Genomic DNA, 17,086 nt, shown 5'->3' with positions numbered 1-17,086 from the left:
ATTTCGTTTAGAATATTTTTTTCCTTGTTTTCCTCCTCTAAAAACTACATGCGTGTTATGGTCTGGTGCGTGTTATAGAGCGAAAAATACGGTAAGTTCTTAACCCGAGGTACCACTGTACTGAATTGCTCCAGTGTTAAGTATGTGTGTGAGAGAGAATAAAGGGCTCTTCAGTTGCTTGGAGATAAATTCTCAAAGGCAACAACATCACCTAAGTCACGTTATTTAAGCTGCTCACTTCAGAGGCTGCTGCTCGGAGGTTGCCAAATAAACTAGCATGCAGCAACAACTTAAGGCTACAATCCTAAACCGAAGCGAATGTGTGCATAGATACAGGACCTAAAGATTTTAGGCTTTGAGTCATATTTGGGCACTTCGTAATTGTGGGACACGGTGTTGTCTATCGTTCAGTGCTGTTCTTACTTTATGAACTTGTGCTAGACAGTTTGGGTGCAGAATATCAAGCTGTGAATCATGACGGATCCCCACACTGGGATTTCTAAAATGCGTCCCTGCCCTCCCTTTTCTTGGAATGGTGAATAGGCTAGGATTCCCAAACTCTTTCCCATGTGGTTTTAGTTAATGTTTGACTAGGTGACGCCTTCCTTTATTTTCCTTCATCAGCATTTTATTAAATGAACTTGACATTTAAATATATATATATCGTTGTTGCATCAGCCTCTTTGTTCCCTGAGCATATTGTTTTCTTGGGAGGTGATAGGTGATCTGAACTCATCCCAAGGAGTCCCTGTCTCTAGTTCAAGCTCTGGGAAAATCACATTCTTATGCTTTTCCCCGCTTTTTGGTCACTTTTGCAAAATGGAGGCAATAATAGTGATTCAGGATGACAGAGGTGGATATCTTTTGAAGGGACTTGGCAGCAATGTAAGATGCTAAGCACAGTCTGGTTCTCTAAAATGTCCCATAGGCAAAATCCTCTGAATAAAACTCGGATTCTGCAGGAGATTTTCCCCATCTTCTCTTCACTGCTGCTTCCAAAGACTATTTCTCTGAAAAGCTGTTTTCTCATCCACAACTCAAGACTTCAGGATAAGGTGAGCATTTTAATGCTTCTTGAAATATTTTTGTGCTGCTTCTCCGAAAGTTCAAAGCAGTTTACATCACAATAAAATGCACACCAAGAACCCCAAAACAAAAGAAAAAAAAGGCACCTAAACATCAGCAGAAAAATGTTTTCCCAGACAATGGCAGGGTCCCCTTTCTTTGGGGGGAATGCATGCACAATTTTCTGCAGTTGTCCCAATGTGCCTTATGCTTAGCAGTCTCAGATAAATGGTGGTGGTGATCACTACTTGTCCACATTTCTCCCCAAGAGTATAAGTGCTCATGTAGGTTGCGGCAGTAGCATTGAGCACCTAGTCCATGCTAAAAGGCAAAGTGCTTCAGATGGTAGTTATGGGAAACAGCTCTGTGGTAGTCAGCTCTTCTGCATCTTTGTGTCGCCTGGGTTAATTCGGCAGGGAAATGTTTCTTCATTCTCTTGCTTTCCAATAAAGCTCTGAAAGGGCATGGGATAATTTGAAGCTTCTTCCATCTTCATATTTTTCAGACATACAGACTGCAGAGCACCTTTGTGGTTGGAAGTGGTCAGCTTACCTTGAATGTTATCCCTTCTCCGTTGTGCAGAGAACATTGCAAAACAGTGATAGTGGAGTTGGAAGCCGGGGATATTGGTAAATACAAATACAGATGATGTGACACTGCAGCAAATGTTGCATTCTGGGAGCTGTTCATTGCATCTCATTGTACCTTATACTCTGGAAAAAGGCAAGCAGTGGCTTGGTGCTCATGATTATGCCCTGCTAAATGTTCTAATCTTTATTATGCAGCAGAGGAGAAAATGTATTCCACACCCTGTCTATTGGGGGAAAAATATGAACTCTGAATACACAATGTGGTATTCTGAATTGGCTTTTCCCAACCTGGAAGGATGCCTCACCATTGTGGGAAGCTTGAGATCAGCGTTTTGTAGCTGTTAAAAGCCAAATAACTGTTTAGGGTAAAGGGCATGATATATTGCGTAACGTCACTACGCCACTAAGCAAACCCATCTTGATATAGAACACTAGACTTAACATTTGCTACATTTCAAAGAAGAGAGTGTAGAAGTGGGAAAGGAACAGAGAAGGGCTCAGGTATAAAGAGGCGTGCTAGCATAATAATTATGGTGATCTGCTGTAGTAAAAATGAAGGAGTTTCGTGGCACCTTAAAGATTTAGAAATGTGGGGTGGAATCCCTTGCACTCATCCCTTTAGCACAACCTGTCTTCTGCACATGCACAGAATCCTCTCCAAATGTGCTGCAGAGGGTTGGGGAAACAGACTTAGGAAGCACTAGGGGAGGAAAGGGGGAAATTCTGTTGCACAGGTGTAAATCCTTATGCTAACAGAACGAATTACTTAGCACTACTTTGGATACAATCCATATTGTGTCATGGAAATTCATAGGGCAGGATCCATCTTCACTGGGTGCATCTAGTGAAGTTATTTCTGGCTATGAAAGCATGTACCACAATACAGTCATTAGTTTTTTACGGTACTGTGGAAGTTTCTGTAAAACTTTAGGGTTCTGAAAAAATAGAACTGACCTGTATGACTTGATGTAGTAAATGTTTTAATCTTTAAGATGCTCTTTTATCAATAGTGCGGGGCAGGAGATATATATAGAATGCCTTTCTTCCCTGTTAGGCCTAAGGAACAGTCAGAGAGGATTTTTTTTTAAAGGGAAATTCTGTTTCTAATTTAATTTCTATGGGATGGAGTGAAGCCTTCAAGTCTAAGGGTTGCACCCAACACTGCCATTGCATTTGTGCCATGGAACTTCCCACTCTTCTTCCCTGCCGCCCCTTCCGCATCCTCCAAATCTGCTTCAGAGGAACCCTCTAAAGGTTCCTCTGAAGACTGGGGAACCCTCAGGAGCAGATTTTGGAGGTACATAGGAAGTGGAGAGGAAGGGACATCCTTTTCTGTGAGCAGAACTCCACACACACAGCATTGGATACAATCCTAACAGTATAAGTACGTTTTGAAAGGTAAGCTCAGTTCATAGACAAGACTGTCAATAGCATTGTCTTTACAAAGAATAGTAATGCAGGTCACTTTTCCAATGTTTTCTCATTTTTCTCCCTAAAGGTTTTGCAAATGTGGATTATTGGACAACAGGCTTTAACTCCAGGGGATCAGAACCTACTGTTGTTTGTGATGGATCTGCCAGTTAAAAACTGTCGAGAGGTGCCTTTTGCTGAGTAAGAACACTCGGGATCCAAGGCGAAGGAAATGGAACACAAAATGGAAACTATCTCCAAGGATGTATCTTTACCCCGTTTTGTGCACCTGCAGTGAAGGAAGGAATACAAGAGAAGGGCATCTTCTCTTGACCTTCAAGATAACTTTGGCCTTTCCTTCAAACATCTTGGTAGGAGTTGGAGGTGCCCCCCCTTCCTTGTGTGTAGATTTCTCCTTGAAAGCAGATGTGTTCTGGTGTGGGGTGGGGGTGGAATTGCTCTTTTGACACACTGTACAAGTGTGCAATGCACTCTACAAATTTCTTTTTCCACCTCTTCCCTAGTGTTGAGATACGCATTCTTGCTGCTTTCTTGGCCTGGGTCAGTTTAATGCCAGATCCAAGATTTTTTTCAAAATGACTAATAGTTGCATCAAGCAGCCAAATTTGCTAGAGGGTTTCTTCTTCTTCTTCTTTTTCACATTTCAGAACATGCCAAGCACTCCTCTTCTGAAAACTAGGTCTTTTTGAGCTGTCTAGGTTGGACTACTTTGGTCTCATTTAATCACTGCCTAGGAAATTAAAACTTTTTGTGCATATTTTGCTTGAACACTGTCCAGCTCTTGTTTCAAAGATGCTGATGGGTGGATGCTTTTGCGGGCAGGATTGGAACAAACAGATTCTTAAGGCTTGTGCCATGAATAATCTTGCCCTCTTCTTTCCCCCTATGTTTTGTTAGTGTTTTCTCATGTCTTAATCCATGGTTTTGAATACATGTTGATTATTCTTGAGCTCCTTCCAAGCTTTGTGCATTTCCTCTTGCTGCTCATGGGCTCATCTGTGCCTTTAGAGAGGATCAGTTTCAAGCATGTGCTGTCTACATTTGTAGTAGTGTTTCCCAGGAGTGAATCTTTTAGGTTCCTGCTGCGTTAAGACAATATGCAGATGTGTGAGGTTGAAGTCGGATCCCAGTAATGAGGGCTGGGGCATACAATTTAGCATGTTTTATGTTCTATTGGGGATTATTTTGTTTCAGCCAAGTTAACAATGCAACTTTCCACGTGAAAAGTAAAAAAAAAAGTTCATTTGTAAATATAGGTCAATTTTAAGGAAGAGATTCAAGCAATCTCTCTATCTTTGCTAGAAGATAAGGTGGGATATATTAATTTTATGATCATAGCAATTAAGGGCCCCTAACTGGGTCCCTTCTACTTGATTTTCTGCAAATATGCAGATTGCATCTTCGCCACCTTTTTTCTGTATATATTCTATTTTGGAAACATGCATAAACTGATTTGCAGTCTTAAGTGGGAGATGCATATGGCAGTGAACTTAGCTGTATGTGTGTTTAAAAGATCAGTATATAAATAATAGGCAGCACTATAGAGACTTGGGTTTTTGGAGGGTTGGCATTTAATCTGCCTCATTCTTTAGTGTTTCCCTTAACCAGATGGTGAACCTTTCTCCCACCTTCCTTTTCTGCATAGAGGAAATTCTCACACTTTTTATTAACCTACTTGAAGTCCGTAAAGAAAAACAACAACTCTACATTAGAGCCCCAGTATCATTTTAAGCAGGTTTGTGATAATAGCAAGTTCAGTAGGAAAACCGTACTTTGTTTAATTCTAATGAAAAAGCAGAGGGATTTAACTGAGCAATTGCAGAACAACATGTTCATATAAGTTGAAAAGGACCACATTCCACATAAGTTAATAGAAGTTTTGTGACATCATCGTTTTACTCTCCTGGCACCTCTGCTGCTGGGATTTATACACTGAAGCTAGCAGGTACTGAAATTCTTATGTACCAGCTTTTAACCAAGGGTTATTGTAGATTTACACAGAGTACAGTTTGCCTTGAACTGTGGTGTGTCGGCATCCCCCCCCCCCTGCAAGTAATGCAAATAGCAACAAATCCAAAGTAGAATTTTACATGATGGAAGATACAGAGATTGATCAACCCTTACATGAACAAAGCTTTGATAGTGAAATGCCTGTATTTTAGGGAATTGTGTTAGTGATGCTAACTGCTTAATAGTTGGCAGGGGGTGGGGAAGAATCAGTCTTTTAGTCAACTCGGGGTCTCTAGAGAAGAATAGTTTTAAAGGCCAGTTTATACATGTGCTGCACAAGTGTTCCCATAAAAATGCTTTCTCTTTCCCAACCTCAAATGCCAGTCAGGAAATAGTCTCTTGGCCGAAGATAATGAATTTGTCCTGCATACGGACTGGCTTTCCACGTGCTCTTGGTCTTTGCATAGGTTTCCAGATCTTTGTCTAGGAGGTGCTATGCACATGTCCAAGCCTCATTCCCTCTGGAGTTTACATCATTTGTTTTCAGACTTCCAGTACATTTTCTCCTTCTCTTTCACAAGCTGCAAGGAATTAAAACAAGTAATTGCCCAACAAGAATCAGAGCTCCAAGTTCTCTGATTTTCAACTGATTAAGAGCATTCAATTAGATCAGAATTTCTCTTGTCTGGTTTTTGGAGTGCAAGCTACCATTCTGAAGCGTTTTTAAGCACCTGTTACCATCCTTTTCGGCAATGGCCAAAGAAGTTGTGTCGGCACCTTTTTGCATTTATGGTTGGAGAACATGGAAAAGAATCTGCCTAGATCAGGTTCATTGCGAACTAAAACTTAGCGCCTGTGACTAATTATCTAATGATGCAAATATTAAGCGTAAGAAACCTATTCTGGAGACAAGTCAGCCTCATCAAAGCAAAACTCTCAAAGTCATTGGTGTTTGTGATGCACAATCAGAATGGAATAGTTTCCAAAAGTCTGCAGGAAGCATGTGGAAGTTGGACAAATTCCAAACGCCGTTGCTATTTGTGATGAAATGTTCTGGTGACACACTTTTTTAAAAGAGAAGCTCAGCAAGGAATAAATGCAAATATTGGCTCTCACTATTTTTCACACCCCTTGAATCCTATATATTGCTTCTGTTGCATGCCATTAATTCTTTCCTGAAGAAAATGTTTTTGGTTCCTTCTGTGATCTTAGCAGTGTACCTTGGCCTGCTTTGCTCTTTTCATCTTCTGAAGAAGCAAAGTGTCTCATCTGCTGTGCTGCAATATTTACAGAGATCAATGACTGTCTGAAATTACAGCACATTCCTAAATCCTGTGACTAAAATCCTAAGGAGGGGCTCGTCATGGCGCCGTGGGTTGGCAGGTTTAGTTGTTAACGTTGACAAGCCAAGATATGAAGATCATTTGCCAGTTTCTTAGTAATAAAGATTTTTCCTTATGAGCAAATCAGATCGCCTTGGTGAACTGAAGTGACATGACATAGAATCATAGAATTGTGGAGCTGGAAGGGACACCAAGGGCCATCTAGTCCAACCCTCTGCAATGCAGCTGTCTCAACTAGATAATACATGGCAGATGTATTATCCAGCCTCTGCTTAAAAACCTCCAAGGAAGTCATGTTCACCACCTCTTGTGGGAGCCTCCTTCACTGTTGAGCAGCTCTTACTGTCAGAAAGTTCCTCCTCCTGTTTAGTCAGAATCTCTCTCCTCTTAAGTCCAGCATGCCCATCTCCTCTACATGCCCAACTCTCTCAACCATTCCGTGTAAGCCATGGTTTCCAGACCCTTGATCATCTTGATCCCCCCGCACACATTCCAGAATGTCAGTCTTGTCCTTATGTTGTGCTCAGACCTGGACACAGTACTCCAGGTGCAGTCTGACCAAAGCAGAATAGAGCGGGACTATTACTTCCCTTGATTGGGACACTCTGTTTCTGTTGATGCAACCTAGAATAGCATTAGCTTTTTTGCTGCTGCATCACACTGTTGACTCATGTTAAGCTTGTGGTCTATGAAGATCCCTAGATCCTTTTCACATGGCAATCCAAGTGTCCCTCATCTCATATTTGTGCAGCTGGTTCTTGTCCTGCCTAAGTGTAGAACCTTACACGTGTCCCCATTGAAATTCATTTTGTCAGTTTGGGCCCTGAATCCCAGTTCTGTCTTCAGCGCCATTGGCTACCCATTCCAGGGTGGTGTCATCTGCAAATTTGATGAGCATCCCCTCAATACCTTCATCCAAGTAATGGCAGGAAGAAGTGAATGGGGTGGAGAGAAGCTTATTGGTCATAAGGCATTCAAATAAAGGCTTTCCCAGTTGCCTAGGACCTATTTCCATGGACATCTATTGTTTAAATTGGCATGATTCTCCTCCCCCCCTTGACAACCTTCAGACTTAGTTTCAAAAAGCCCTGTGCAATTTTTCTGAAGCAAAGCAGAGTTTGGAGCATTCTTAGTCTTTTTCAACAATGATAGAGAGATCAGAACTCTTCCTGATGCAGAATGGGAGAAGATTGTGTGTGTGTGGGGGGGGTATCTGGAGAGTTTTAGATTTGAAAGGGAAGGGGCAAGCCCGTTTCATTAAGACTTGTTATGAATTGGGCTTGCAGGATCAGGCCTTCCTTGAACCACTGTTCTGCCAGATGATGAGCTTCCTTAGGATTCATTAGCTACACTGGCGTCTCTGGGCTCCCTAGGCCCACAAAGACCAAATCACAAGTGTCAAGAAATTCAGCTGCTTTGTAACCAGTGAATGGAAGGCATTAGCATCTCAGAGTATTGGGCTTTTTTTCTTTGTTTATCTTATGTAGGGAAATGTATAGTTTGAGGAAGCCTGAAAATGATGGCTTTTAAAAAGGAAACTATGTAATTTGCTCTTTCATTGAATGTGGGAAATGCTGGGCTTTCCTGTTGTATTTGAGACTTGAACAAATGACTCTTTATTTTTTATTAATGTTTTTTGTCTGTTCAGGGAATATGGGTAAAATGGCTCACTGTTATACATTATAATGGCTCAGGGGTAACAGGGAAAGTAACTGTATGTACACATACAGTTTTGGACAAGCATATACACCAAATTATGGAACTGTTTCTAATAAAAGAATGTAAATATGCAATTTTATGAACAATTATAGATTAATATATTGCAACCATTTGTAAATACTTGGGAAATGCCTGTAAATAATGTAAATATGTCAGATTTGTATGTTTGTGGGTGGGGTCAATTTCTACTTTTTGCAATTAAATACAGCTGTTGATGCACTTTCCCCCATATGGCTCTTTTTGTTTATTAAAGACACAGTGTCACTAAAAGCCACTGTTTTCTTTGTCCTCCTTCATAGATTAATGAAATCTGTGTGTGGGAATATGTTTTTTAGGAATCTCAAGTACACCCTTCCGTGCGGTTCTGAAAAGACAGCATTTCTGCCAATAAATAAATACACAATTTATTTTCCAAGGAAACATAAATCTGGAAAACAAGGCCAAGTTGCATTAGCTTGCCTAATTTTGATTGTAGTGTTTGGCTCTGTTGAACTTGGGGATAGTGTTGTTAAAGTTTGGGGTCAAAAAGAAGAAAGGGGGAGAAGTGCAGGTGATCTAGTGAAGACAGACACATTTGAATATTAGAGTGGAACACAAAGGGAAAAGATGGTTTCAAAAGCAGGGGCCCTCTTTGAAGAGACAGCTTGAAATCACAGGGGTAAGTGCCATTCTGATATCATTTAGTTAGATTTTGATTTCCTATTTGTGTGCTACTTTTGTATGACTTGCTTTTGTACCATTTTGAAAACTGAACAGAGCATGAGAAATGATGGGAGGAATTTCTTCAATTTCAGTTTCAGATCTGAGGGAATAGCCATAGAGAGGAGGAAAATAATATATCAATGGTATGTGACCTCAGTGAAGGTAAATGCATTTTAAAAACAACAAACCAAATGCTTTTAAATGTTGGAAATGTTATAATGATTACACCAAATTTATCTCAGGTTGATCCTTGGGTAGAAGGTGGTGTCCTTCAAAGAACAAGTATTTGACTTGCCTTTGATGTGTTTTCTTTTGAGCCTTTGTTAGGATGGCTGACAAATGGTGTCTAAATTGTTGCAAAATGTGTTTATGGCAAAAATTAGAAAGTGGCATCAGTACCCACTGTTAAGGGGAAACAATAAAGTCCTTCGACATCTGAAAGCAGGGGTGGCTAAACCACCAGATGTTGCTGAGACTCTTAATTTCTATCAACCCCAACAGCATTGCCATTGGACAGGGATAATGGGATTTGTAGTTGAACAGCATCTGGAATGCCAGAAGTTAACCACCTGCCTTTAAGACTAACACATTTTTTTTAATGGCATATAAGGTTTCAAGGACTTGAGTTCACTTTACTGGATGCATGAAATGTTATCCTTAGTTGACAAGTACATGTGCACATGATTTGAAGATGGAAGGGGAATGGTCAGCTGTAAACAGAGTAATCAGAGGGAAACGAAATGCAAAATAAAAATAAAAATGCAGAGTTACAATTATGCTACAGTGCAAATGAATATAAAATTATTAGACTGACCATTTCTAGTAGTGATACAGACATCCTGCCATTGTGGAATAAGACCGGCTACCGTCAGGCCATGGGTGTTAGAACTGAACTTGATAAGTCATAATTCAGTGGTTTTATAATGGAGTCTCCCTTTGGCAGTTCTTCAGATCAAGAATGGCCTCCAGTAACCGTCTGGAAATTGTTGCTGTTAAAGAATAGCTGATTTGAAGTTTTAGATACAGTGGTGCCCCGCAAGATGAATGCCTCGCAAGACGGAAAACTTGCTAGATGAAAGAGTTTTCCATTTTGGAAGTGCTTCGCAAAACGAATTTCCTATGGGCTTGCTTCGCAAGACAACAATGTCTTGCGAGTTCCTGCTGGTTTTTTCCCCTTCCCTCCCCCTTTTTCTAAGCCGCTAAGCCGCTTATCAGCTGATCTGATCAGCAGATAAGCCGCTAAAAGCCGCTAATAGCGCTAATCTGCTAATCCTTCAATGGGCTTGCTTCGCAAGACGAAAAAACCGCTAGACGAAGAGAATCACAGAACGGATTCTTTTCGTCTTGCGAGGCACCATTGTATAGCCGAAATGAGTAAGCTATTGGATAAGGTGCAGTAAAGGACTAGTTGTGTTATTTCGGTTGGTTTTCTGGAAAAATGAGACACACTTGTTTATGTCAGGCATGAGGAACCGCTGGCCAAGATAGGCCCACCAGGAGAACTTGTTTGATTCACAAGATCATTTCCCCCTAGCACTCCCAAGAGTTCTTCTTCAAGTGGGGCTTGCATTCAGTGTCTTTAAAATTTGGAACCAGGTGCAAGCTCTGTTGGGATCGACTCCACTTGGGACCTCCCAGGTGGAGCCCATCCCTGTGGCAGGGATTGTCTTTTGCAGACATGGCTTGAATCCAAGCTGCGCCTATAAAGGAATACAAGAAAGACTCAGGGGCGCAATCTAGATTCCTTTCCTTTGAAGTTCCCCCTCCTTCTGCATTTTTTATTTATTTAACAAATTTTAAATGCTGCTTGATTGTAATAAATCCTCTAAGCAATTTATGGGAAATATTCAGGTTTAATAATCTTTAAATGTTTTTAACAGCAAAAAAATAAATTAAAAAATGAAGCATATCAGCATCTATGGGCCTGGATAAGCTTGCTTAAACGAATGTTTTAAGCAGGTGCTAAAAATGATGTCAATAGGCAGGGAGTTCCACAGCGTAGGTCGTGCCACACTAACAGATTGATTTCCTACAACTGTGGAATGAGTATAGCGTGGCAGCGGTAACAGTGCCATTTCCACAAATGGAGCAGTTGAGTGAGCATACAGTGGTGCCTCGCAAGACGAAATTAATTCATTCCGCGAGTTTTTTCGTCTAGCGAATTTTTCGTCTTGCGAAGCACGGTGTCGGAAAAGTTTTGGAAAAGCTTCAAATATCACCAAAAACCTCAAAAAAGGCTACCACACCGCGTTCTATGAGTTGCTCCTTGAAGTCAAGTCGCAACTGTATTAACGGTGTTAAGAAAAAGGAAACAAACTTGCAAGACGTTTTCGTCTTGCGAAGCAAGCCCATAGGGAAATTCGTCTTGCGAAGCAGCTCAAAAACCGCAAAACCCTTTCGTCTAGCGAGTTTTTCGTCTTGCGAGGCATTCGTCTTGCAGGGCACCACTGTATATGGGGTAAGGCAATCCCGCAAGTAAACTGATCCCAACCTGTTGAGGGCTTTGTATACTAAAGGAACACCTTGAACTTGGCCAGTTACAAATCGGCCACCAGTCCAGATCTCTTAAGCCACTTGATGTCATGGTGCCAGTCAGAGAATAGATAGGTAGGCATTTTGACCCACTTGTCACAGTGGCCTGCAGGGGTAGCAGAGCCATCCAGTTCCGCCGGTTGATGTAATGGAACTTTTGGTTGTCATGGCATCCAATAGGAGAGATGCTTGTGTAGGAAATGAAAACTAAGAGAATAGAACCTCAACTATTTAGATATTTTATAGACATAAAACATGACATTGAATTGTGCTGCAAGACAATAAGATGCAAATTCTAGGACGTTCTTGTTGGTCCCCAGAAGTCAAGAGGCATATTGTCTCATGATGCACCATCTCAAGCTCCTAACCTGCCAACAAAGATACTCTTCTGCAGCATTCTAAGCTTGAGCATTATGAAGGTATTAATTAAGGTCATCACTAAGTTGAATCAGATGTACATTATTACAGGCTTCATGTGAACAGCGTTCTGGAACTTTACTGCAGCCTGAATCTGACTGTTTTAGAGATCAAACTTGGAAAACCTAGAACACATTCACTTGTTTGTAAAAGGAGCTTAAACATATTGCACATGCTCCTCCTGGAAGCGCCCTCTCCTGTGGATCCAAGGAGCAGCAGAACCCCCACCGTCCAACATTCTCTCCCTATCCCACGTTTGGTTTCCTCGGGGCTACAATGCTGATCTCCAGCATTAGGTAAAGTTTACCTGTCCCAGGTTTTGACTGCATAAGGCTATGGGTGCTACAAATTTCTACGTACACTGAAAGCTCATATCACTTTTTTACATACTGCTTCCCCACCTCCGAAAAAAGCTCCCATCCAATTGCTAGGGAGTCCTCTTGCTTACTGTAGTAACTGGGGCACTGCGTATTGTCCATGTGTGCCCCACGTGTCATCTCTCCCATATTTGCTTGGAAATGCTTTTAACTACCTTGTTTGGGCCAGGCTTTGAATGACCCATTTTGCATGAAGGAGGGAGGGGGAGAGAGAAATTGACAAATGTCTGACTTTTTATGGTTCTCCACATGATGTGTTATTTAGATGGCAGTCAAAATAATGTTTAGAGCATGGGCATTTAATGCATCTAAAAACAGCATTATTATTATTATTATTATTATTATTATTATTATTATTATTAGCCTTGATGCAATATCAAGCTATTGGATGAAGCTACCATGCATCTGGATTAGCCCACATCTGCCCACTGTGAGTTCTTGGCATTCTTCTGAAACATCTGGCTTTGGTTGTCCTTTGAGGGGATATGATAGCTGCATCCCAGCACTGAGCCAGTAGGACAGTTCATATGTTCCTAACGTTTTATGTGCAGAAATACAGGGCCTCACTGCATGCCTGTCATCTTGGCTCCCAGTCTACAATGTGTCAAAATGCGAAGCACATGCAGCTGTTACGTAGCCACATTTGTTTTTCCCCAGTTACAACCGGGCTTGTTATAGTTGGACCATACATTTCTATGCTAAAGCACTTAATAATAATGAGAGCCACATTTTCATGCGCTTACCTAATATTTGTCTAGCAGGCTCCGTAGAAGACAAGTTCGTCAGTCTGTGGGTGGGAAGTCAATCTGTCTTCTAGAATTTGGTGTAACAAATATCAGTTCCAAAACAAACAGTTCTGGATAGGACCCTGAAATGGGGGTGGGGGGACCCAGCCCAACCTTCCCAAACCAATTTTCGTTATTGTTCAGCACAATAGCATAGGCAGTGTTAATATTATCCAGATGCATAGAAATGTTTCAATTAAACCACAGTCAGATGTAATATTGTGCTGAGCTGATGTACTGTGTTTGTTGTGATCTGCTCTATGACTGTTCTATAGAAGAAGGTGGGATATTAATCCAATTAATGATAATTTGGGAATCTGTAGCCTCAAGAGAAATGGGTGAAGTGCAGGTGCTGCCGGGCAATTGGATTCCAAGGTCGTGGGATGCAATAGAGGAGAGGATGGCAGCCTGGAAGCAAGATGGTTTGAGTACATAACGCCAGTTCTGGCCTGACTGCACTGGCTGCCAGTTAGTTTCTGCGCCCAACTGAAAGTCTATATGACCTATAAAGCCTTAAACAACTTGGGACCGCAATGCCTCAAGGACTGCCTCTCCACATATGAACCGACCCAGACCCTGCGATCATCATCTGAGGCCCTTCTTCGTGTGCGTCCTCAGTGAGGAGTCCAGAGGGTGGCAACATGAGAATGGGTCTTTTCTGCAGTGGCTTCCCCATTTGTGGAATGCTCTCCCCTGGCAGGCATGCCTGGTGCCTTCATTGCATATCTTTAGGTGTCAGGCAAAAGCATTGCTCTTTTCCCAGACCTTTGGCTAATTAAGCAAGCTATGGCCTTTAAACTCTGTTTGTGTGGGTATTGTTTTAGTTTCTTACTATGTTAGGTAGTTTTGTGTTTTTATATTGTAACCTACCCTGTGAGCCTCATGAAGGGCGGTTAATAATAATAATAATAATAATAATAATAATAATAATAATAATAAACAAATTTCAAACTGGGCTTTTCAGAGTGTCACTTCTGCTCTGATTGAAGTTACCTCATTTGTTTTTCTGCATTCCTCTTTTTTCTCTCCATCGCTACTGGAATTCTTGCTCACCTGCTTGTTTATCCCCTTCGGCGCATTCACTCACATTACAGTGTCCTGATGAAGTGCTGCGAGCAAGGATTTAAGCGGCTCTTTTTGGTTCTCCAGTTTCTTTTCTGCTGCTAATGAGTTTTCAAAATGTTTCCTGAGCTGTTTTCACTCTGAACATTCCCTTTTAGGTTATATTGGCCAATAAACTTGGTGCAATTTGTTAGTAGTACTATATTGGCGCTGTAACTCTCCCATCGGTTTGACTTCACCCTTGAACACGCACTCTTCCAATGCCTCCCGAGACAGACAGGTGCCAACTGACTGGTTGTTAAAATACTCTGTTAAAATTCCTGATGTTCTGAGTTTTAATCCCTGTACTCATTATAGTGAAATTGGTCTGGAGCATAATGGAGCCTGTGTGTATACATGTTGGTAAAGTGAGTTGGTACAGTTATGATGATTATTACAATTTATGAATTGCTTTCTAAACTGCTGTTTCAAGGTGATTTGCATGTAAGATAATTAAAAGCAGAAAAAAACACAAAAGCTTTTTTTAAAAAAAGTGTGAAACCTTAACAAGTGGATACTTTTATGCAGCTGGGAGAGACTGTTAAAACACTGCCCCCCCCCTCTTCTATAGATGAGCCAGAAAGATACCATGGTCAATGAAATCAAAAGCTAATGCAAAGATTTGTAGAGGAAGGACTTGGGTGTTTTTCTGGGAAACTCAAGCCTGAACTGCACTCATGTTTGGTCATGGAGCTGATCTTGAAGCACAGAGAAAACTTAAGTCTTCCTTAATGGTCTCTGTGCAGTTCCACATATAGGGCATCAGGCATTTTTTAAAAAAGAATGTCATGGCTGTGGGAGCAAGCTCCCTCTAGGCACAGCTGGTTTGCCTGGGTGAGAAACGTCTTATAGACTCTTGCCCATGTTATAGGCTCTTGCCGCCCACTGTCAGAAATCGACAAAGAATGCATGTCATAACAAACTCTTGAGCAACTCTGTGGGAGCAGGCCATCTCTGCAGTTAATTCTTTGGCCAGGGCCACTATGACACTGAGTTCAGTTTCACCCTGTTTGCCCTTGCTATTGTCTCTTCAATCAGTTTCAGTTGCTGTGACAGCTCTCGCTGGCGACACAGTGAGCCCTCTTGCTTCCACTTGTTTTTGGTACTTACTCAAATGTCTTTCATGTCGATTGCAGTCTGTAGTACTCATGTAGCAAGTGGGTTGTGTGGAAGACTTCCCTCTTGGGTTTGGGACCACTAGGAGCATGTCCAAGAAGCTCACATTGAAGACTTTTGTGTTAGACAAGCGTGAAAGCATGAGATGCAGGATGAGGGCCACCCACTTTCACAGAGTTGATTTGCCAATCTATTATGTTGTGTGTGTTTAGTGGATTTCTTAGTATTGCAAACATGAGTTGATGTTCCTTCCACAGGCAAAATGGTTGTGCCAGTCAAAGGGAAATTTACCTCCAAAGTTATTACCTTTGTTTTTTTTGAAAAACACTCATTAAACTATACATGGGACAGCACAGGTGACCACTCAAAGAATTAGATGCAGGTAAGCAACCTGCCTCTTCCATGAGGTTATGGTTCATTCAGTGGTGAGAAACCACTCGTTTTTTAATTACCTGTAATAGCTGCAGATTATATACCATGGGCATTTAGGCTTCCCATAAGACTTAAATGTAAATTATATGTTGATCTCCGGCAGCAGTTTCTAGATCAACTCTGCATCCCCAAATGGAAACCAGAATTAGAGGTCATACATTTTCTATTATTGGGGAATAATCAGGAGCTCACCAAGTTATTGGCTAAATATCTTTATCTGGTTTTTTCCGTCAAAACACATTGCAGACGTCTGATCTCCCTGAAGACCCAGAGATGTAATGTTGGACTGCTCTGCCTCTTTCATTTGACAAATGTTTTGTGTCACTGGGAAGATGGTAATTCTGTATTGATTTGCTATGGATGTTTGTATGTGATGCCAATAAAAGGTTTGATGATGATAAGACTTACAGTGTGTTAAAAATAAACTAATTAAAACAATCTCACTACATAGACTGCATTGAAACTAAAGTGATTCCATTCCCTTAGTTAATGAACATTCTTATTAAATATTATATAAAACGGAGCTTATCTTGACCAGCGATGCCTGTGCACAGTCTGCTTCCCTTTAACTGTACCCCTGATAAGCTCTCAATCTCCTCTATTAGCTCTTGTATTTCAGCTTCAAACGGCTTTATATTAATGCGAAGAAGGTGCCTTTACTGGACAAGATTTCAAGCTACCCTGCATATTCTATCAATTGTTGTAAAAATACGTGTATTTCTCAGCTATAGACAGGGACTGGGCTTACCTATTTCTCATTCATGTATAGGTGTCAGATGGTTTGCAAACCCATTGGGATTTTATATACAGTGCAGTGACCTACAGAAGGATAGGAATGGCCAGGTCGTCTTCATATAGCATTACAACAGATAGCCTGTAAAAGGCAGTCCATATATTGTTTGGTGGATTATCCCTTTACTGGGATGGAACTGATGTGAATGAATAGTTGGAGGGTTTTGGGTATGATTTGCTGGGGTGGTTATAATCAACACCCTGGGGCTACTTCCAACATTTTTCTTCGCTGTACATCACTTTTTATTGTATATAATTTTTAGGTCACCTTGAAACCTTCATGCAGGCACCCCCAAACTTGGCCCTCCAGATGTTTTGGGACTACAACTCCCAGCATCCCTAGCTAACAGGACCAGTGATCAGGGATGATGAGAATTATAGTCCCAAAACATCTGGAGGGCCGAGTTTGGGGATGCCTGGTATAAAGCCACAAATCAGTCAGTCTAGCTGTCTGTCTATCATCTATCTATCTATCTATCTATCTATCTATCTATCTATCTATCTATCTATCTATCTATCTCTATCTATCTATCTATCTATCTATCATCTATCTATCTATCATCTATCTATATCTATCTATCTATCTATCATCTATCTATCTATCTATCATCTATCTATCTATCTATCTATCTATCTATCTATCTATCTATCTATCATCTATCTATCATCTATCTATCATCCATGATTAGGGCCTTTCCAGATGGTTGTTTAACCATGAAAGACTGATTCAATCA

At 41.0% G+C, this 17,086-nt stretch overlaps 1 protein-coding gene across 5 annotated transcripts in view; it reads left to right on the top strand.

Moving 5' to 3' along the window:
• Window positions 1–8,368, top strand: part of LOC309535309 (bombesin receptor-activated protein C6orf89 homolog) — a 28,002-nt gene extending 19,634 nt beyond the window's left edge. For 4 of the 5 annotated variants that reach the window (XM_082228246.1, XM_082228247.1, XM_082228249.1 and 1 more), the window contains exons 6-8: window positions 929–1,055; window positions 1,571–1,694; window positions 3,154–8,368. In XM_082228246.1, coding sequence (XP_082084372.1) covers window positions 929–1,055; window positions 1,571–1,694; window positions 3,154–3,239 — 337 coding nt within the window. In that variant the 3' untranslated portion in view covers window positions 3,240–8,368. The remainder of the gene's footprint in view (window positions 1–928; window positions 1,056–1,570; window positions 1,695–3,153) is intronic. The other variant, XR_014221176.1, reaches the window with a different exon arrangement.
• Window positions 8,369–17,086: the final 8,718 nt, after the last annotated feature.

The sequence above is a fragment of the Podarcis vaucheri genome, assembly GCF_965113315.1.
Source record: "Podarcis vaucheri genome assembly, chromosome: 6".
Classification (NCBI taxonomy): domain Eukaryota; kingdom Metazoa; phylum Chordata; class Lepidosauria; order Squamata; family Lacertidae; genus Podarcis; species Podarcis vaucheri.
The sequence above is the reverse complement of the archived record's forward strand: the minus strand, read 5'-3'. Positions and strand labels throughout refer to the sequence as shown.